At 41.4% G+C, this 18,166-nt stretch overlaps 1 protein-coding gene across 10 annotated transcripts in view; it reads right to left on the bottom strand.

Moving 5' to 3' along the window:
• DLGAP4 (DLG associated protein 4) overlaps positions 1–18,166 on the bottom strand; it is a 222,315-nt gene that overhangs the window by 22,339 nt on the left and 181,810 nt on the right. For 7 of the 10 annotated variants that reach the window (XM_031953956.1, XM_031953958.1, XM_031953957.1 and 4 more), the window contains one exon: positions 681–1,045. In XM_031953956.1, coding sequence (XP_031809816.1) covers positions 681–1,045 — 365 coding nt within the window. Of the gene's footprint in view, positions 1–680; positions 1,046–14,326; positions 14,399–15,703; positions 15,803–17,985; position 18,166 lie in introns of those variants that run through there. The other 3 variants (XM_031953959.1, XM_031953960.1, XM_012553338.3) reach the window with 3 other exon arrangements.

Genomic DNA, 18,166 nt, shown 5'->3' with positions numbered 1-18,166 from the left:
CCCCTTCCAGCTGGGGGAGGCACTCCCCAAATCTCTATTTTGAGGGGGCTGAAGGAAGAGCTACCTTCTTGTGCCCTCCCCATCGCCCCCCACCCCAGCTTCAGACTGTCCTTGTGCCTGGTACAAGAAGCAACCTACCTGTTCTCCAAGCACTGGGAAATGCTCTTCATGAGTGACCCCTATATCTTGGGGTGTCTGGCCCTGGGGGCTGGGTACTGTGGCCTACATGCTTCGGCTGCTTTGTCCAGCTACTATTACCAGCCTTCTCGACTTTAAGGGACACCTTGGATCAGAAAACCTGTTAGGTGGCAACCTGCCTCGAGGAGACAGGCCAGCAAGGAAAAAGATTGTATGGACGGACAGTGGACGAGCAAACGTACAGGACATGGTGGGATGAGTGTAACTACATTCACCAGGAACCCCATCGGGAGGGAGGAAAACAAAGGCACAGCACTTCACGTCCATGCCGCGAGTGGGGCACGACGGAGTGAAATTTGGTTTGGATCAGGAGCCGAACTCTGGACTGCATTTTGGCCAGACCCTCAAGGAGAGCCGGGGAAAACCGGCCTCCAGTAATGGTGAGGCCGGTTCCTCGAGATGGGTGAGTGGGGTCAGCCTCCGATGTAATTACACCCACGTGCACAGAGTGGAGTCTGACATACAACCAAAGGGACCCATACTTGTATTCCTATAGACGAAAGTTTCCTTTTGGGGGCGGTCTCGGCCTTGGGCTCCTCACTCGTCAACGTTCCCTTGTCGTTCTTCAGAGCTGCATTTTTTTGGGGTAACTCTGGTGCCTCCCGGGCCTGAGCTCCTCCTCCACCGCCCTGGGTCACGCTGGGGGGCCGGGTGCTGTCCAAGCTGTCGGAGGAATTGCTCAGCCCAGACTGGCTGTTGACCTCGCTCTTGTGGTCCTGGCTGTCAAGGTAGGTGTCCTGGGCCGACTCGGTGCTGCTCTGGACGGTAACTGATATGAACGGCTTCGAGGTGGTCCGGGGAGGGACAGGAGGCGGTGTCTTCTTATACGCCACTAGGCATGATGAACCTGCAGCCGCGGGAAGGGGGAGAGAGAGGGAGGAGGGAGGAGCAAGGGCAAAGTCAGAGCTGAGAACGAGAAGACGCCCATCAGCGCCCGAGGGGGACCCCCGAACTCCCTGGGCTAGGTCTCCTATGGTCCCTGGGCCTGGCTGAGGGCCATCCGTCTCCCTAGCTTTGGAATACTTAGTAAATGCGAACTGCCCCATCCTAAGCAGTTAATGACTTAAAAAAAAAAAAAATTCCATCTGATACAACTAAAACACCCTGCGATTATAAGGGTCACGCTTGTCCACAGGGAAGAGAAGAAAAAATGCAAAATGCATCTCTTCTCCCTTTTATTGGCCGAGGGGGCAAGCCCGCAGCAAGCTGCCTACGCTCTCAGATGTGGGTAATATTGCTTTTGCTGAACTGGTTTTCTCCCCTTTTACCTTTGTTATAAGGGATGATGTAGAAAGTGCAGGACGGGGAGAGGGAATGCTCTATTTGGAAACGAATGCAATGTAAAAACAAGATAAACATTTTTTAAAGCCTAATCTCAAGAGGGATAATAAAAAAAAAGACTTTTGCAAAAATAGCCTATAATCTGGTTTTTTTACCCTTTTCATCACAGAATTGTAGTTTTAGAGCTGGGAGAATGTTTTTTCTCTTCTTTTTCACAGATGAGGAAATTGAGACCCAGCATGGTTAAGTCCCCAAAATCTCTCTCTCTCTCTGACTCTGTCTGTCTGTCTGTCTCTCTCTCTCTCTCTCTCTCTCACACACACACAACCAAGCTCAAGGATCCTCTGACTCCAATTCCAGAGTATATCTAATATCTCTACACCAAACAGCTTTTCCATGATCAGGTCTCAATCTGGGGACTTCAGGGATGAATATTAACTCACTATTGGGGGACAGTAATTCTAGCCTGAAAAAAATCCTCTGTGGGAATGGGGCCAAATGTCCCATCTCTTTTTGGGCCCTGAATTTGGTTATGGGTACTAGAGACAGCTCAAATTTAGTGGTAAAAAAAGAATTCTGAGATTTACACATGTTTAACATATACTGGATTATTGTTCTAGGAGAGGGGGGAAGGGAGGGAAAATTTTGGGGACACAAGATTTTGCAAGGATGAATACTGAAAACTATCTTTGCATGTATTTTGAAAATAAAAACTATTATTTAAAAAAAGGGGATTTCTGAGGTCATATAGTCCAATCCTATTATTTTAAAAATGACAAAATTAAGATCCAGAGTTGTTAAATAACTTGTCCAACCAAAGATACCTAGGCAGTAAGTATGAGAGCCTAACCCAGGACTCCTGACTTTAATGGAATAGGGTTTTATTTTTAACCAGTAAAAAGCAGTGAGATTCTCCTGATTATCCCTGGATGATACAACCAAGCCTACTGACAAATGCTTGCCTTGAAGACCCACAGTTTTTTCCAAGGGTCTGACCAGAGGCTAATGATTCAAACACCAGTCTTGGAGACCTGGGAATTACTACTGGCATAGGGAGCCAATCCAAGGCTGCTCTTGATCCTGAATGCCTGGCTGATACTTCCCTATCTCTGTATCACTTATTACCCTGTCTATAGGACATTCAGGTTCCAAATGCATTTTTTAAAAACAATAATATGAAGTAATTCCAACAAATGTGTTCTCTCAATGGGGTCAGTCCTTCCACTGGATGAGCTATAGTGATTCTCTCATCTTATTCATTAATAGGCATTTTATACACCTACTATGTCTATTATGTGTGGGGCACTGTGCTAATTAAACACTTAGAAATTATCTTGTTTGAGCCTTATAAAAAGTAGATTGTTTTGAAGGTTGTATAACCTTCAAAGGTAGATGCTGTTATTTTCTTTTTACAGATGAGAAAATCAAAACAAACAGAAGTTAAGGGACATGCCTAAAGTCACACAGCTAGTAGTGATACTTCTTTCCTCCTATGTACCTCTCCAGGTAACAAGTGCAAATGTTATTATTCCCCTGTTATAAGGCCTGCAACTAGTAAATATCAATCAGAACCAGGAACTTCAAATTCAGTCTTTTCTACTTAATTCTTTCTACTCCAACACAGGCTCTCATTTAACCAACCTGTTTCTTATTAAGAAACATTAATCTATTTTGTTGGGAGCTGAGTATAGAAAAATTAAAATGAGACAATTCCTGCCCTCAAGGAGCTTACATTCTACGGAGAGGGAGGGAGGGGGGGAGTCTTGAGGGTGACAAAGACCCGAATCGTTCCCAAGATGGAGCCTTTTTGGCTGACTCTAAAACCAGGACCCAGACTACCTTGAGTCCTTACTCAACTTCATGGCTGGTGAAACAAGTCTTTAAAAGCAGGTTACGAATTCCCTGAGTTTCATGTATTGCCAGTTTTCCTCCTTACAGTAACTGCCAAGTCAGCAAAACAACCTGCTATTAACCTGAACACATACATCCACACGAATTGAACAGTGTCAGGTTAAAGGAACCGCTTAGCCCAGCTCTCTCATTTTACATCTGAGGAAACTGAGGTTCAGCGACAGGACGAGATTTGTCCAAGGTCTCAGAGTTGGGATCACAGTGAGATTGGGTTAGAATCAGTCTCCTGTCTCCCACCTCAAGCTCGTCATGGACCACGGTCCTACAAGGGAGGCAGGAAGGGACATGCTCTACAGATGGGGAAAGCGAGCTCCTCACAGGGAGAGGAACTTGTCTGTGGTTGACCTGTAGTCTACTGGTAATGGTAAATCTGGAAACTAGGAGGCACAGAATTTAATAGTTTGAAGAGACCTTAGAAATCATTTAGTCCCAGCCTCCTGTTTTTGTTAAGGAGGTCAGAGAAAAAGTTTTTCTAAAGTCTCACATAAGCTAGTGTCCTTATTACAGCCTCACAATGACTAGAACCTGGTCTTTTTATCCCAAAGGTCAGGACTCATTCCATCACCCTGGGCTGCTCGTGACAAAGGCATTTCCAAACATGTTACCCAACTCCAGCCAAGATCCCAGCTGATTCTAGTAGACAAGAGCTCTCCCCCCTTTTCCCCTTGCACACCAGCTGCCTTAGACTCCCAACAAGGACCAGAATTGTTCATGAGCTCAGGTTTCTAGAATGAGCGCCAAATTGTATCTTTGGATGCTGGAGTTTTCTTATTTTTCACAAACAGTGCTCTGAATTCTGACTGAGGGGTTAAGCATAGTAACCCTCCAGTCTATTTAAAAATACTCATACACATAATGCAAGAGCCCCTTTGACTGCCCTGACGTTTTCTGCAGAAAATTCAGGGAAATGAACAATTGGAAGAGCAAAAGGAACATCACTTCTTTCTATCTTTTTTTTTTTTTAAAGGAAAAAAAAATCTACTTTTTCACATTGTTATTGGATATGCCTAACCACTTCCTTCCTTTTTTTTCTGTAGAGTAGCAGGGAAGCTGTCTGATATGGTAAAAGAGGTCTGGATTTGTGTCTTTAGGGTAATTTAGCAAGCATTTATTGAATATCTGTAGCTGAATGCAAACAACTAGGGTACAAAGGAGAAAAAAGGGGAGAAAAAGCCCTCAAGAAGCTTATATTCTATTGGAGGAAAGCACATATACAAAGAAAATGAAAAATAATTTTTTTGGTAGAGTACTAGAGGTGTGAGGATCAGGAAACTGGGGGTATAGGAGGCAGCACCTGAACTATGCTTTTTATTTTTATTTCTTGAAAACTGGATATTTTTCCTATCTCAATCAGATTGAAAACATAGGTGCTACTACTAGTCATGGGACTAATCCCATTACTGATTGTCATAATAGCTTTGACTTGCTTTATTCTGTTTAGGCCAGTTGGACCACTAAAGGTTGGACCCACTCTTGTGGGCTCATGATGTTGATGCATGAGATTTAGTTCAGAACTCGTGAGCTCAAGAGAGCCACCAGCTTCAGATTCCTCCTTAGCAAAGATTACAGCCTGTGGCACACCATAAGTGCCTTTCCTGAGCCATATTCAGAAGGAAGTAGTAGAATCTATGAGTTGGATACAACAGAGAACATCCTAGGCAAAGGGACAACCCACAAAAACACATGAAGGTAATAGAGGGATGATCAATTGGAATACAGCACACTGGTTTAGCTAGAATATAGAGTGCCTTTGGAACTTGATCTTACTGCAATTTTTTGTTTTAGGACTCATCATCAAATCTTCATCTTCACTTTGAACCTCCAATCTTCCATCATCCCTTCCTTTAGTTCTTTACTAATTGGAAATTGAGGGGATGCTCATCAGTTGGGGAATGGCTGGACAAGTTGTGGCATATGATTGTGATGGAATATTATTGTATTATAATGCTCTCAGAAAACTGGAAAGATTTACATGAAATGATGCAAACTGAAAAGAACAGAACTAGAAGAACAGTGTATATAATAACAGCAATTCTGTGTGATAATCAACTGTGAATGACTTAGCTATTCTCAGTAATACTCCAAAATCATTCTGAAGGGACTTGTAATGAAAAATTTTACCTATCTCCAGAGAAAGAACTGATAGTCTGAATGAAGGTTGAAGCAAATTTGTTTACTTTAAAATTTTTTCTTTTTCGGGGGGAGGGTGTCCTGTGTTTTCTCTTACAATAAGGCTAATATGGAAATAGGTTTGCATGATTGCACATGTACAACCTATATAAAATTGCTTGCCTTTTCAATGACAGGGATGGGGGAGAAGGTGAAAATTTGGAACTCAAAATTTAAAAAAAATATATAAAATTTTTTTAAAAGGTAATTTGGAAAAAATAAAATAGAAAATAAATTTTAAAATATGTAGTCTATAGCTCCACACTGGAGTAGAGTATTTTGGAAGATAAATAGGCTAAAAATATAATGAAATCTCCCAGGGCTTGCCTCAGTGAGCTCATGCCAAACTAAAAGTGAACCAATTTATGGGATGGAAAGACCTACTAGATCCTGAGTTAGAAGATTTGGGTTAGAAGGGACTTCAGAGGTCTCTAAACCATAAAGGAAGTAGAATACCTTCAATGACATGGTTTATAAATTGCTATCCAGCCTCTGCTTGAAGATCTTCTTCAGTGGTATGTAAATCTTTCCTTAAATTGTGCATATTTCTTTACATCTATGTCCCTTTAACTTAAATCTTTGTATTAGTTCTGATTCTGACTTTTGAGTCCAAGTTAGGATAAATTCTCTTCTCAATGTGACAACACTATATATATATATGCAAGTAACTTGCTTAGAGTTATACGGCTGGTAGGTATGAGACTGGATTTGAACTACGGACTTCCTGACTCCAGTGCTCTATCCACTGGCACCTAGCCACCACCCCTCTCCCCTTCAAATATTTTAATTATCATATCCTAAGTCTTTTCTTTTCCAGATTAAATAACTTTAGCTATTTTCCTGGATCATTTAAATCATATACAGAATAGTCTTTAATCTCCTCACCTGGTGCCCACCCCACTCCATACTCAATGTTTTCCCTAAGATGGAATAAATGCTTCGAACTAAATCCAACACTCAAAAAATGCAAATCTCCATATATACCATTTCAAACAGTGCTGGGCACACAGAAAGTGCTCAAATGAGATGATGCCCCATTATCAAGTATTTTGTAAATTTTAAGAAGCTATAGAAATATAAGTCCCAGAATCATGAGCAGAACTTTCCATTAAAACTAAAATCCTTTACAAATGAAGGGAACTAACATTCAGAGAGGTTTAGGTTACATAAGAGTTCTGCTTAATGTTGCCCTGGAAGAAGTGCCATAACACGATTTGAATCTAGGACCTGTGACATCAAAATCACAGCTTTTTCATGCTTCTTTAACCACTCCACTCCTCATGCTTATCTGTGTTCATGTACTACTGTCCTCCCATCTCAAGTTGTATCCCCTTTTTATGGAGGATCTAAAGTCTTCCTACAGGGAAGGTGCTTAAAAGGCTGAATTAAAATGATTTTTAAAAAGTATTATAGTCTTCTCTGAAGTTAGAGCAATTTCTAAAAAAACTTCCTATCAGAGCTGCCCCAAGCAGAAATGGGTTGCCTGATTTATGGATATAGTGAATAATTCTACTATCACTGGGTAGCTTCGGGAGAAAACTGGATGACCATATGTCAGGAACTGGAATTTCGGTTCAGGGAAAGGTTGGAGAAGATGCCCTGGCTCTGAGAATCTTACTCTGATGCTGAACAGGTAGAATCCAGCTGCTGAGTCAAAACAGGCTGAATCTTTCAGTTTGGCTGCTGGGGGTCCAGAAGTGAGGAGTCAGTATCAGAGCTGACCTGAAGCACTTGGGAGATGCTATATACCTAGGTATCAGAGTCAGCTCCAGCTCAGAGGTCACGTTAGGTTCCAGCTCAACTATCACAAAGGGCACTCTGGGCACTGCCAGCTCAGGGAAAGTGAAACTGTTAAAGTTGTTCCAGGTATAATAACAAGAAAGTAGAATTTTATCTTTGAAGCCCTTTCTCGCTCTTCCACCAACAACCCTATTACTATACCGGTGGAATCACAGGATCAGATGTACTGATTTTTTTCTTCAAACACACTGAACAGGGCTCCTAGACACCCATGTGAGTGTGTCTCCTCCAGAATGAAGAGGAAAAGGCTACTAAAAAAAAACCCTATATGGACAACTCTTCAAGAAACAAATGCACTTAGGATCACATTCTTCTGGATCTTTTCAAAGGGAAAAAATGTCTTTTTCAGATTGGATTTGAATTTTGCAAATCATAAGAGTCATCTGAAAGTGACTGTAACTAAAGGATGAAAAGTATCCCGATTCTAGTTGGGGTTCCCAAATGGAAAGGTGATAATGAAGTCATTAGATGGAATTTTTCTCATTTCTCTTCTAATCTGGCTTTGAAGAAAGTTCCCCTTGAAAGGACTTTAAATGTGCTGTAAATTGAATAGTTCTGTTAGAATGGACCCCAATACACCACTGGCAAAATATGAGTTAGAAAAGACTTCAAGAGTCATCTAGTTTAACTTCTACCCAAAGCATGAATCTGTCCTAAAAATTAGTATCATCTCATTTAAAGCTAGAAGGGTTTTTATAGCTCCAGTTCCCCACTTTCCTTTTAACCAGGTAAGAGGATATAGTAGAGTTAGAATGCTAGATCTGAAGTTGGCAACACTTGCATTCAAATCTCAGCTCTATTACTTAGTAGCTTTGTGACTGAGCAAAATCATTCAAGTTCTGAGCTGTGGTTTATCTATAAAATGGGGATGATGTTGCCTGTGGTACCCACCTGAAAAGAGTTGTCATTAGTAAAATGCTTTGTAAACCCTAATATTTACAAAGGAGCAGGGAGCACTGTTCACTTTATTTATTTATTTAGCCTTTAATTTGATATGTTATTTTTCCTTCAATTGCTTAAGATTTTTTAATGTTTAAAAAAAAAAAATCTTGAACTTCACATTTTCTCCTTCCCACTCCTCACTAAGAAGGCAAGTAATTTGACATAGCTTACACATATTCAGTCAAACAAAACATATTTCCATGTTAGTCATATCTCATTACCTGATTGAAATAAAATTTTACATTGACACAAAAATTTTCATGCTACTATCTCTATTTTTCTTTGTCTTATAGGTTTTAAAAAATGCACTATTGTCAATAGTACAGCTTACTGGGCTTAATTTTGATCTTAAATAACTAGCTCTAGTAATAATCTTTTATCTATAATAATAATCATTCTTAAATTCTGATCCTTCTAGTACTAAAACACTATCTAAATATTAGCTATTGTTATTAGGACTCTGAAAACCAAAGGAAGAAATGAAGCAATTTGCCCAAGATCACATAGCATTAGGTTGCAGGGCAAAGGTTTGGAGCTTTGTTCTTCCTGACATTGCATCAAGAATTCTTTTGTATGTGAAATATCCCCAAAGACTTTGTGGACACTCCATATATAACAATGTCCTGCTTTTCTCCCATGGTATCACTTTGTATCATAGGTTTTAAATTTGCTTTGGGTATAACTTCCTTCCTCTCTGGGCAGGTGTAAGCCCCAAAGGAAATGCTGTTTTTACATTTGCAAGTCTCTTGAATGGACAATAAAGTATTCTACTGCTGCTAACAAGGTTTGAATGGTCAAAGATGATTGGGGGGGCGGGGAGGAAGTGGGGGAAATGATGCAGAAATCTGTTTGCTGAAAAAGTCAATGCTTTGAGCCTAGAATGTGGGATGGGGGAAGGAAAGGACGCCCAGAGACTGGGTAGCACTATCTCTGATATCCCAAATCTTATAGTTGGGGAGAACTAGCCCAGAAAAGAGAGGGGACTGGTGAAGATCAGTGTAAAGTCAGGTATGAGATGTCCCAGCCCATTACTGGCTGAGGAGAGAATGGTTTGCTTCTCAAGAGCCCCAGATCAGCTAATGATGGGTGATTCTGAATATGCCCGATTACCCATCTGACTCTTCCTTGCTCAGTGATCTCTAAACTCCCTTAAAGTTAAAAGAGTTGCCCCGAAAGTGCTCTAGGGTTATACTAGCCAAGGTAGTCATGGTAGTCAAGATGGTTCCTGAGGCACATTTGAAAAAGGGGGACATACTTAGTTGCAGCTCAGAGTTTTCATCTGTTAACAAACCCCATATTATATAAAACAATCATTAAAAGATGAATTTGCATTTGATCCTTGCTGGGAGCTAAGGGGCCCCTGAGGCCTTTCAGTTTAATTTAATTTTGAGTTTATGCATCCTCTTCTCCCCTCCCCCTCCAGAAACCTTGCCTAAGGTTTCATAGCTAATACTAATTGGCAGAGCATGGACTGAGTTCAGATTTCCCAATTGTAAATCAAAGGCTCTCTTAAAACTGGGTTTGTTCACAGCAAGAAAATTTTGGGCTTGTAGGATTTTGAAGCTCAAAGGGATCCCAGATTCCCCTTTCTTTAGAAAGGGAAAAATTACAGCTCCCTCAGTCAGGTTAAAAAATAACTTGTTCAAAGTCACACAGGTATAAAGCAAGCAGCCATACTAGAACTTGACCTGGGGTCTCTTAATTCCAGGTACAGAGCAGCTTTTCTGACCAGGGCTGGGGAGGGCCCATACCAGAAGTGGAGTCCCAGGTGAGGCTCACCCTGCTATTTGGGGCTAGTCAAGGACATTCGGACCTGATGCTGATGATGACAACAACTTCTTATACACTCCATTACTGAGACCAGAAATGGCTCAATTTCTTAGGGCAACACCCACTATATCAGCACTCTGACCTATATTCTTTCTGCTGCCTCCTTGTTGCTAGGTAAGGACTCCTACTCCCTATAGTTTCTATCCTACAGGTATTCCTGTCATATCTGTGGGGACAGGGGTTCTATTGTCTCTGAATGAATCCCTATTGGGTGAAGCAGTTTCTAGTGCTGAGCTTAGCACCTTAAATATTAGCCCAGGATTAAAGGATTTTTAGATTTTTTTTTTTTTTGGGGGGGGGAAGTGTTGAGAGCACAGTATCAGACATCTATTTTATGGATGGGAAAACTGAAGAGGAGTTGATTTAAGATTCTGTCTCATCCACTAGACATGAGAAACATCCCATTAGCTTGGTAATTAACCCTTTGAAGGGCTGAAATGAACTGAAGACTCCCTGCATTCATGGGCTGAGATGGTTTCTGACTCTCATCATCTGGTTTGACATAAAATGTTTTTCTCTAAATGGGTCTCTCAGAATATGTATGGATTTGAGGAACTCAAAACAAACATTTCTCAATCGTGATGGGCATGTCTCGTCAGTGTGGAAGCAGAAGAGAGGGAGGGGTTTAAGTTGTGTAATGACTAAAAGCTGGGCCACAACATATTAAACACTTGCTTTATTCTGTAGGGGTTGGGGAAGAGGAGAGATGGAAAAATGGAAAAAGGCCCTGCCTGATGAAACTCCTGGTCTTGTTGTGGGGGGCTTGTTGTAAGGCAATTCTATTGGATGCAGATTAGGGCCTGGTAAGCACCTACGGATTCCAAGGAGCATCTGTATGGAGAATCAAGTGGAAACTTGACAGAGGGATGTCAACATCTGAGATCAGCCTTCAATGTGAAGACAGGAGGTAGAGACTGGAGAGGTTCCAAGGACAGCGGAGTGCTTTGTATAGTAAACAGCTCAGCTGAGCAGGAAATCTAAAGAGCAGGCTGGGCAGTAATGAGTGGGAGAGCGTAGCAGGGCAGCTCCACCATGAAGGGCTTTGACCACTAACATTGAGCAGAGTTAGTAGGCAAACTCTCCTTTGCTGTTCAGATGGAAGCTTGGACGAAGACTTCTTAGGGATAGTGCAGAAGGGCTTATCTTGCTTAGGCATGGGTTTCCTAACTCAGAAACTGCATGACTAAGCCATACAGACTATAGTCCTGACCTCCCCCCTATCCCTCTTAAGACTCTTCAGTGAGATAATTATACTTAAAGCTGTTGTGACTTGTAGATCATTATAGTGTTAGTTATTATTCTCAGTTATCATTAGGGGCTCTCTGTTTGTAAACTGAAAAGGGAAGATCAGATGATTTAAGGACCCTTTCTGGCTCTGATATTCTAAGATGATGAGAATGAAAAGGCATCCCTTAAGACAGAATGTCACTGCTAGGATGGATTTTTAAAGCTTACCTAGCCAGCAGCCCGAAGGACACAGAGTAAGTCAAGAGGCAGAGCACAGAAGGGAATCCAAGCATCTTGTCCTAGGCTCCCAGGGCCACCCATCTCCCCTTAAACCACAAACATTTACTAATCTGTTCACCTGGCAGGCTGGGGAGCGAGCCAGGCAGAGCATGTTTAATTCAAAAATCCTGCTCTGAGCCTCTCCTTTCTACAAGTGAAAGCTGATACTGGCCTGAGCTGGGAGGACTGGCCTTCTGCAGTTTACAGTACAGCTATCCCTTCCACACCAAGGAGATTAGGAGCGTGCTCCCCCACAATCTGGAAAATCCAGGTTAACTAACATTTGTTGGCCCTTCCTTCACACCAGAAGTCTCAATTACATATGTTGACATTATATTACACATATTTTATACATTTGAGTTTCAAACCTTTTTCTGTATCTATAGCTTCCACAAAATTCCCTAGAAATTCCCATTTCTTTTTGCTTTTTTGCTGAGGCAACTGGGGTTAAGTGACTTGCCCAGGGTCACACAGCTAGGAAGTGTTAAGTATCTGAGAACAGATTGGAACTCAAGTCCTCCTGACTTCAGGGCTGGTGCTCTATCCACTGTGCTACCTAGCTATCCCCTCTTCCCCCCACCCCCCCAATTTAATTTCTCATGCCAACTCGAGATATATCGAAACTGTGATGGGGAAAGTCACAATATGGAAGTATGCCTTTTCAGACAGTAGAGAGGAGATAAATTTAAGAGTATAATATGCTCCTCGAAGACAGGCAATTTGTAGTTTTTCCTATTTGTATCTCTAGGACCAAACAAGGCCTAGGACACAATGGACACTGTATGTTTGATGGCTTGAGTTAAGTCATCACTTGACAATTAGTCTGGCTTAATGATTGAGGGAAGAGATGGGGGATGCTGTACATAAAGAGATTTAAAATAAAATATTAAGTGAGGTTGGTGGGGACAAACAGTTCTTTTTAGGGAGGCACTGGTATGGAAAAAGAGCCCAGAGTTCAGAAATTGGAAGGCCGGGCTTGTGGGGTGGAGGAGACCCAGCATATGTGGTATTTCACCTCTCCACCTCATTTTCCTGCAAGATAAATGCACTAATACTACTGTACTGCCTGCCTCACCAGGTTTTTTAGTTATAGATTTAAAATACTATGCAAATATGAGATCACCTACTGTGCAACTGTGAACGAGTCCCTTTAATTTCTATTCCTCAGCTTACCCACTTACAAACTGAGGGATTTGGACTAGAGGATCTCTTTTCTACAGCTATTAGATCTACGTCAGAACTGAATGATCATACTACATTTGGCTTTTCCAAGCAGGCCCCAGTTTCCTGAGGAGGTTGGAGTCACCTAGGCTTTTCTCTACTGTCGTTTCTAGCTCTGAGTTCTAGAAGCTGGCCCTTGTTAGAGATACTCTCAGACTTTAAAGGGCAACTGTGATACAGGCTAAGTGAAAACCTGAAAACAGAAAGCCTGAAACCCTGGGAATTCTGTTTTCAGCCTCTAAGCAACAGGAAAACACCCCATGTTGGCTCTCCTCAGTGGTTCCCATCCACGCCCAGCTCTGGGGGTGGCTGCATTCCTGTGAAGGTGGGCAGGCTGGACTGCACACAGATGGCCAGCTGGCTGACCTGCCTCTCTCACTCCTCCTCCACCCTGTTGCTAGAGGAACAGCTAGCCTCATTAACAGCTGACACATGGGGAAGTGCTGACTCTGGTCTGGGGAGATTACTCACCCGCTGGGGTGGAGGTCTCTGTCCCAACATGCTTTCCCAGAGTGAGTCTGGGAAGCAGCAAAAACAACATACAACAGTAATAATGGTTACTTTACTACAGTCACTTACAATTTGACAAAAGGCTCTCCCCTCAGGCTTTCAGAGGTAGGGAGAAAGAATAAGTCATTATACCCATTTTACAGATGAGCTGACTCAGTAAGAGGGAAGTGACTAAGAAGTAGTGGGTGACAAAGAAAGAACACTAGGAAATGAATGTAAACTGCTTGCATTTTTGTTCTTCTTCCCGGGTTATTTATACCTTCTAAATCCAATTCTCCCTGAGCAACAAGAAAACTGTTCGGTTCTGCACACATATATTGTATCCAAGATCTACTGTAAGCTATTTAACATGTATAGGACTGTTTGCCATCTGGAGGAGAGGGTGGAGGGAGGGAGGGGAAAAATCGGAACAGAAGTGAGTGCAAGGGATAATGTTGTAAAAAATTACCCTGGCATGGGTTCTGTCAATAAAAAGTTATTTAAAAAAAAAAGAAGAAGAAGAAGTAGTGGGTGAAAGAGCTACTTGAACCCTAGTTACTTAACTTCACCTATAGAGTATCTTAATTCTGGCCTTCACCTACCTCCAGATGCAGGGATAAAAAGCTGCTACCTAAGGCAGGGCTACTGGGAAATGAAAAGTGGGTTGTAGTTTCAAGGGATAAAAGAAACAACTGAATTTAGACAAGATCTAGTGTAGGATTGCCCAAGGAGGTCCTTTTTCAACTTTGAGAGTGGATGACTAAATTACAGCCTCTAACTTTGACCCTTGCCTTCCTTCCCTCCCTCCCTTTTAGGATTCTCCAGTTAGAGAGTCAATGAAAGCACTGTGCAGGTATGGAAGAGGACAGGAGTTGTGACATCACCAGAACAAGGAACAACCAGGTGAAGAAGCACTTGACTTGATCAGCTAGAAGCTCCTAATTTAGTTTAAAAACTACTACTATATTCAGAAACTTTCCTTCATAGTATCCCAGCTTCTGCTTGAGTACCTCCAGGGATGGGGAAGTCACTACCAGTCTGTAAGCCATTCCTTTAAAAAAAACAAAAACAAAACTTGCAGTTTCAAGAAAAGGACAATCTCTCAGGCTTTCACAAAAACCAAATGAACTTCATTTCTAAATGAACTTCACAGGCCCAGATGCCAAAAGGCTGGGGAAAATAAAAAGAATCAGCATGGACCTTACAATGATCTCTTCAAGTTGGATATAAGGTTATTGGGGTGGGTGAACCGGCAGAAGTCAGGGATGGGGATTATGGGTCTGTTACCAGCAGAAGTTAGGAATGGGTGGCTCTCCAGAGCTCAGGAGTTCTAAGCTGCCCAGTGATCTAAGTCAATGAGGTGTCTGAACTCCAATATGGTGGTGGTATGTCACTAGGTTGCCTAAGGAGGAATGGGAATCAACCTATCATGACAAAACTCAGACACGCCACTGGGTCAGTTAGTGGCTGCTACTCTTTTGGTCTGGGGAAAAAAAAAACCTAACCTAAAAAAAAGCCACCAGAAAAGCTTGGTTTTCAACATGGTCATGGCTTCATGTAACAAGCATTTACTGCATCCTAAGATAGTAGTGAATGGTAGTAAATTCCCTTCTCATCGTTGAGGAAGGAATTTCCTACTTTTGCCCTCTGAGGTTCTAGGATTCTCTATGACTTTACCACACTTACAGAGCTGTCAAGAGTTGCAGAGAAAGGGCTGATATTTACTTCTATGTTTTTTCCTATTCTAAATTCATCCTGTTGCTGGTCATAGGCTAAAAATAATAAAATGCCATTAGTTTTCCACTTTGACTAATGATTGAGACCAGCTACTTTAAAGGCTGAGTTCTTTCCCTCACCCTGCTTCTTTAAAGGAGATTTTGATGGAGCTTTCTTTCTTTTTTTTTTTTAAGTTTTTTTTCCCTTAACTACATGTAAAATTTTAACTTTTTTAAAAATTGAATTCCAAACTCTCTTTTCTCTCCCCCTCCTTGAGAAGGCAAGTAATTTAATATAGATTACAGATGTGCAATCATGCAAAACATACTTCCATATAGCCAGAGTGCTAAAGACACACAGACACATGCACACAGAAAAATAATGTGTAAAAATGTATGCTTTGGTCTACTCTCAGATTCCATCAGTTCTTTCTCTGCAAGTGGATAGAATCTGTCATCATGAATCCCTTGGAATTGTTTAGGATCATTGTATTGCTGAGAATGGGTAAATTATTCAGAGCTGACCATTTTACAATACTGCTGTTACTGTGTGGGTTCTCCTGCTTCTGCTCATTTCACTTTGTATCAGTTAAGGCCAAGTTCTTAGAAAGGAATAGAAAGGGCATTTCTAAAGCTTTTACCTTTGAGAGTCTGCTCTCCAGAAAGCACAAAATAGTGGATAAACCTTTCGGAATAATAGGTCAGGAAATGTGGCCCTTCCGTCCCTTTCTCTGTTTTATCTGTTAAAAATGGATAAGATCAGAGCTGGAATGTTCCTTAAAGATCATTTTGTCCAATCCTTATTTTACAAGGGAGAAACTGAGGCCCAGAGAAAAAACTTGAGTTAGTGCCAAGAAAGGACATTTCCTGGCTCCCACGTTTTTACAATCATTCTATTATTATTATACTCTCAGAGAATCATCTGAATGACAACCTATCTTTAACAGCTCATAACTTTCAATTCAATAGCATCTTTATTAAGATAGCTATGCTTGGAGGGCTCAGATTCCCCAGGCAGTCCATGCCATTTCTTTTTTATTTTCAGCTTTAATTTTAGAAAGTTCTGCCTTATATGTACCTTCTTTCCTTCACTGTGGAGATTGTGCACACACTGTATAGAAGCTGATAATAAAGTTTGTTTACTCAACTGCTTTCCCCTTTTTGTGTAATCTTTATCAAAAGGGAGGTATTTGATGAATATAAGAGGGAAATATTAAGAAATGTAGGATAAGGCAAACCAAATATAGCAATGAAAATAAAAGTGTGGGAGGAGGGGAAACCCAGTGATTGGCTTAGGAGCCAGAAGAGCTGGGTACAATTATCAAGCCCTGACCCCCACAGTTCACAATCTCTTTTGAGTATCTTGGCTTTTTTACTTCTATATGGGTATTATTATGGTCTCCTGTGGCCAATTTTACAGGATAGTGATGGGGAGAACATTCTGTAAACTTTAAAGCACTACAGAAATGTGAGAAATGGGATTATTCTCCAGCCTTTTTCCTTTCCTCATTCTAGCACTGCCCAGGGCCCAATACTTTGCCTTCACCCTCCCAATTGAAAAGCTTTGACCTGGAGGACAGCAGGTTGTGACAGAAAGAGCTCTAGCCTAGGAAACCAGGAAGAATAAGAGATTTGGGGCTTAAACAGAATTTAGAAAAGGTCAATCTAGTCCAATCATCTCATTCAATTTATAGAATGAAGAAAATGGTGTCTGAATGAATTCACTTCAGGTGGCACAGGTGTAGTATGTATGGGCTGGAGACCAGTTTTGCATTAAGTTCTCCAAAGTCTGTGTTATCCACTTACTCTGATATTTTATGTTAAGAGACTGGGAGAAATACTCCCAGTATTAATTAAGATTCTTCTATCCTGGTCCCACTAGGAAGGGCAACAGAGTTTTGTCAACAATTTGGATAAAATATAGTTTAAAATTTTCTTAAAGGAACTGTGCTGGGGTTTTAATTTTTATGAAGTCCTCCAAGCCAGTGTTCCCTCTATTACTTACTCTAATATTGCATGTTACGGGAGTGGAAGAAATACCAATAGCATTAATTAAGATTCTTCTCCCACTAGGCAGGACAAAAAGAGTTCGGAGGAACTGTAGTTTAAATTTTTTTTTTCTTTTTAAGGAATTAGATTGGGGTTTTAATTCTGATCACATTCACATATACTCTGTTGCCTCCAGATAGGGAAGCTGATAGATCTTTGGTTCACAAGCCAGTGGTTGACTGAGTGTACCTCCTCCTTCCCCTGTCCTCTGGCTTTAGAAGATATCCCAAACCTTAAGGGGGGCGGGGTGTGGAATAGAAGGGAAAGGAAAGAAAGGGGAGAGTACAATGTTATCAGCCAGCCTTAGGCCTGATATTAATAACTGGATATACTAAGAAATATAACTCCACTCTGGATCTCAAGTTTCCCCCAGTGATGAGGAGGTTGGTTTAAAAGATTTAATTATGATAAACTATGAATCTAGACTCCTCTCTACTGAACCCGTTGCGGGGAAAGGGGAGCATACCACCATTAGATTATTAAACTGTCTTTTTGGAGGATGCTGGAGCAATGGATCTGGATCCAGCAGATGGGGTCATCTGTGGCAGTCTTCATTCTCCCCAGAGCCTTCTTTTCATAGGGGCCTGGCTTACCCAGCAAGTGTTTGGATTTTTCTGCAGAGAGAGTCTGCAAGCACTGAGCCCATGAGATTAGTAACACAAACGTTACTTCCCAGAACCAGAGAAACAGGAAAAGACCTTTACAATTGGGGGCTCTTTCCAGGTGTAGCAAAGCCATTTCTATGAGTATTCTGATAGGCTATTGGGGAAGAATGTAGGGTGCGCCCAAAACTATCATTTTTAAAAATAATCTTGCCCCAAATACTGAGCTTTGTACTTAAACATTTCCTAAAAGGTTTGTAGTAGAATTTTACCTTTTAGACTTTCTTTCTCCAGGAAAGACGGCCTCTTTTAAGATGGTCTTCCAGTCCACAATGACTGTCTACCCCCAAAACCAGGAGTTTGGTTTTGGGGTTTTTTTTGGCCAAAGCCCCTGGGGGGTATCTCAAAGGTCTATGACATCAGCACACATCTTGCTGTCTACTGCACAATGGG

The sequence above is a fragment of the Sarcophilus harrisii genome, chromosome 2 (assembly GCF_902635505.1).
Source record: "Sarcophilus harrisii chromosome 2, mSarHar1.11, whole genome shotgun sequence".
Lineage (NCBI taxonomy): Eukaryota > Metazoa > Chordata > Mammalia > Dasyuromorphia > Dasyuridae > Sarcophilus > Sarcophilus harrisii.
This window is presented reverse-complemented; position numbering and strand designations above follow the sequence as displayed.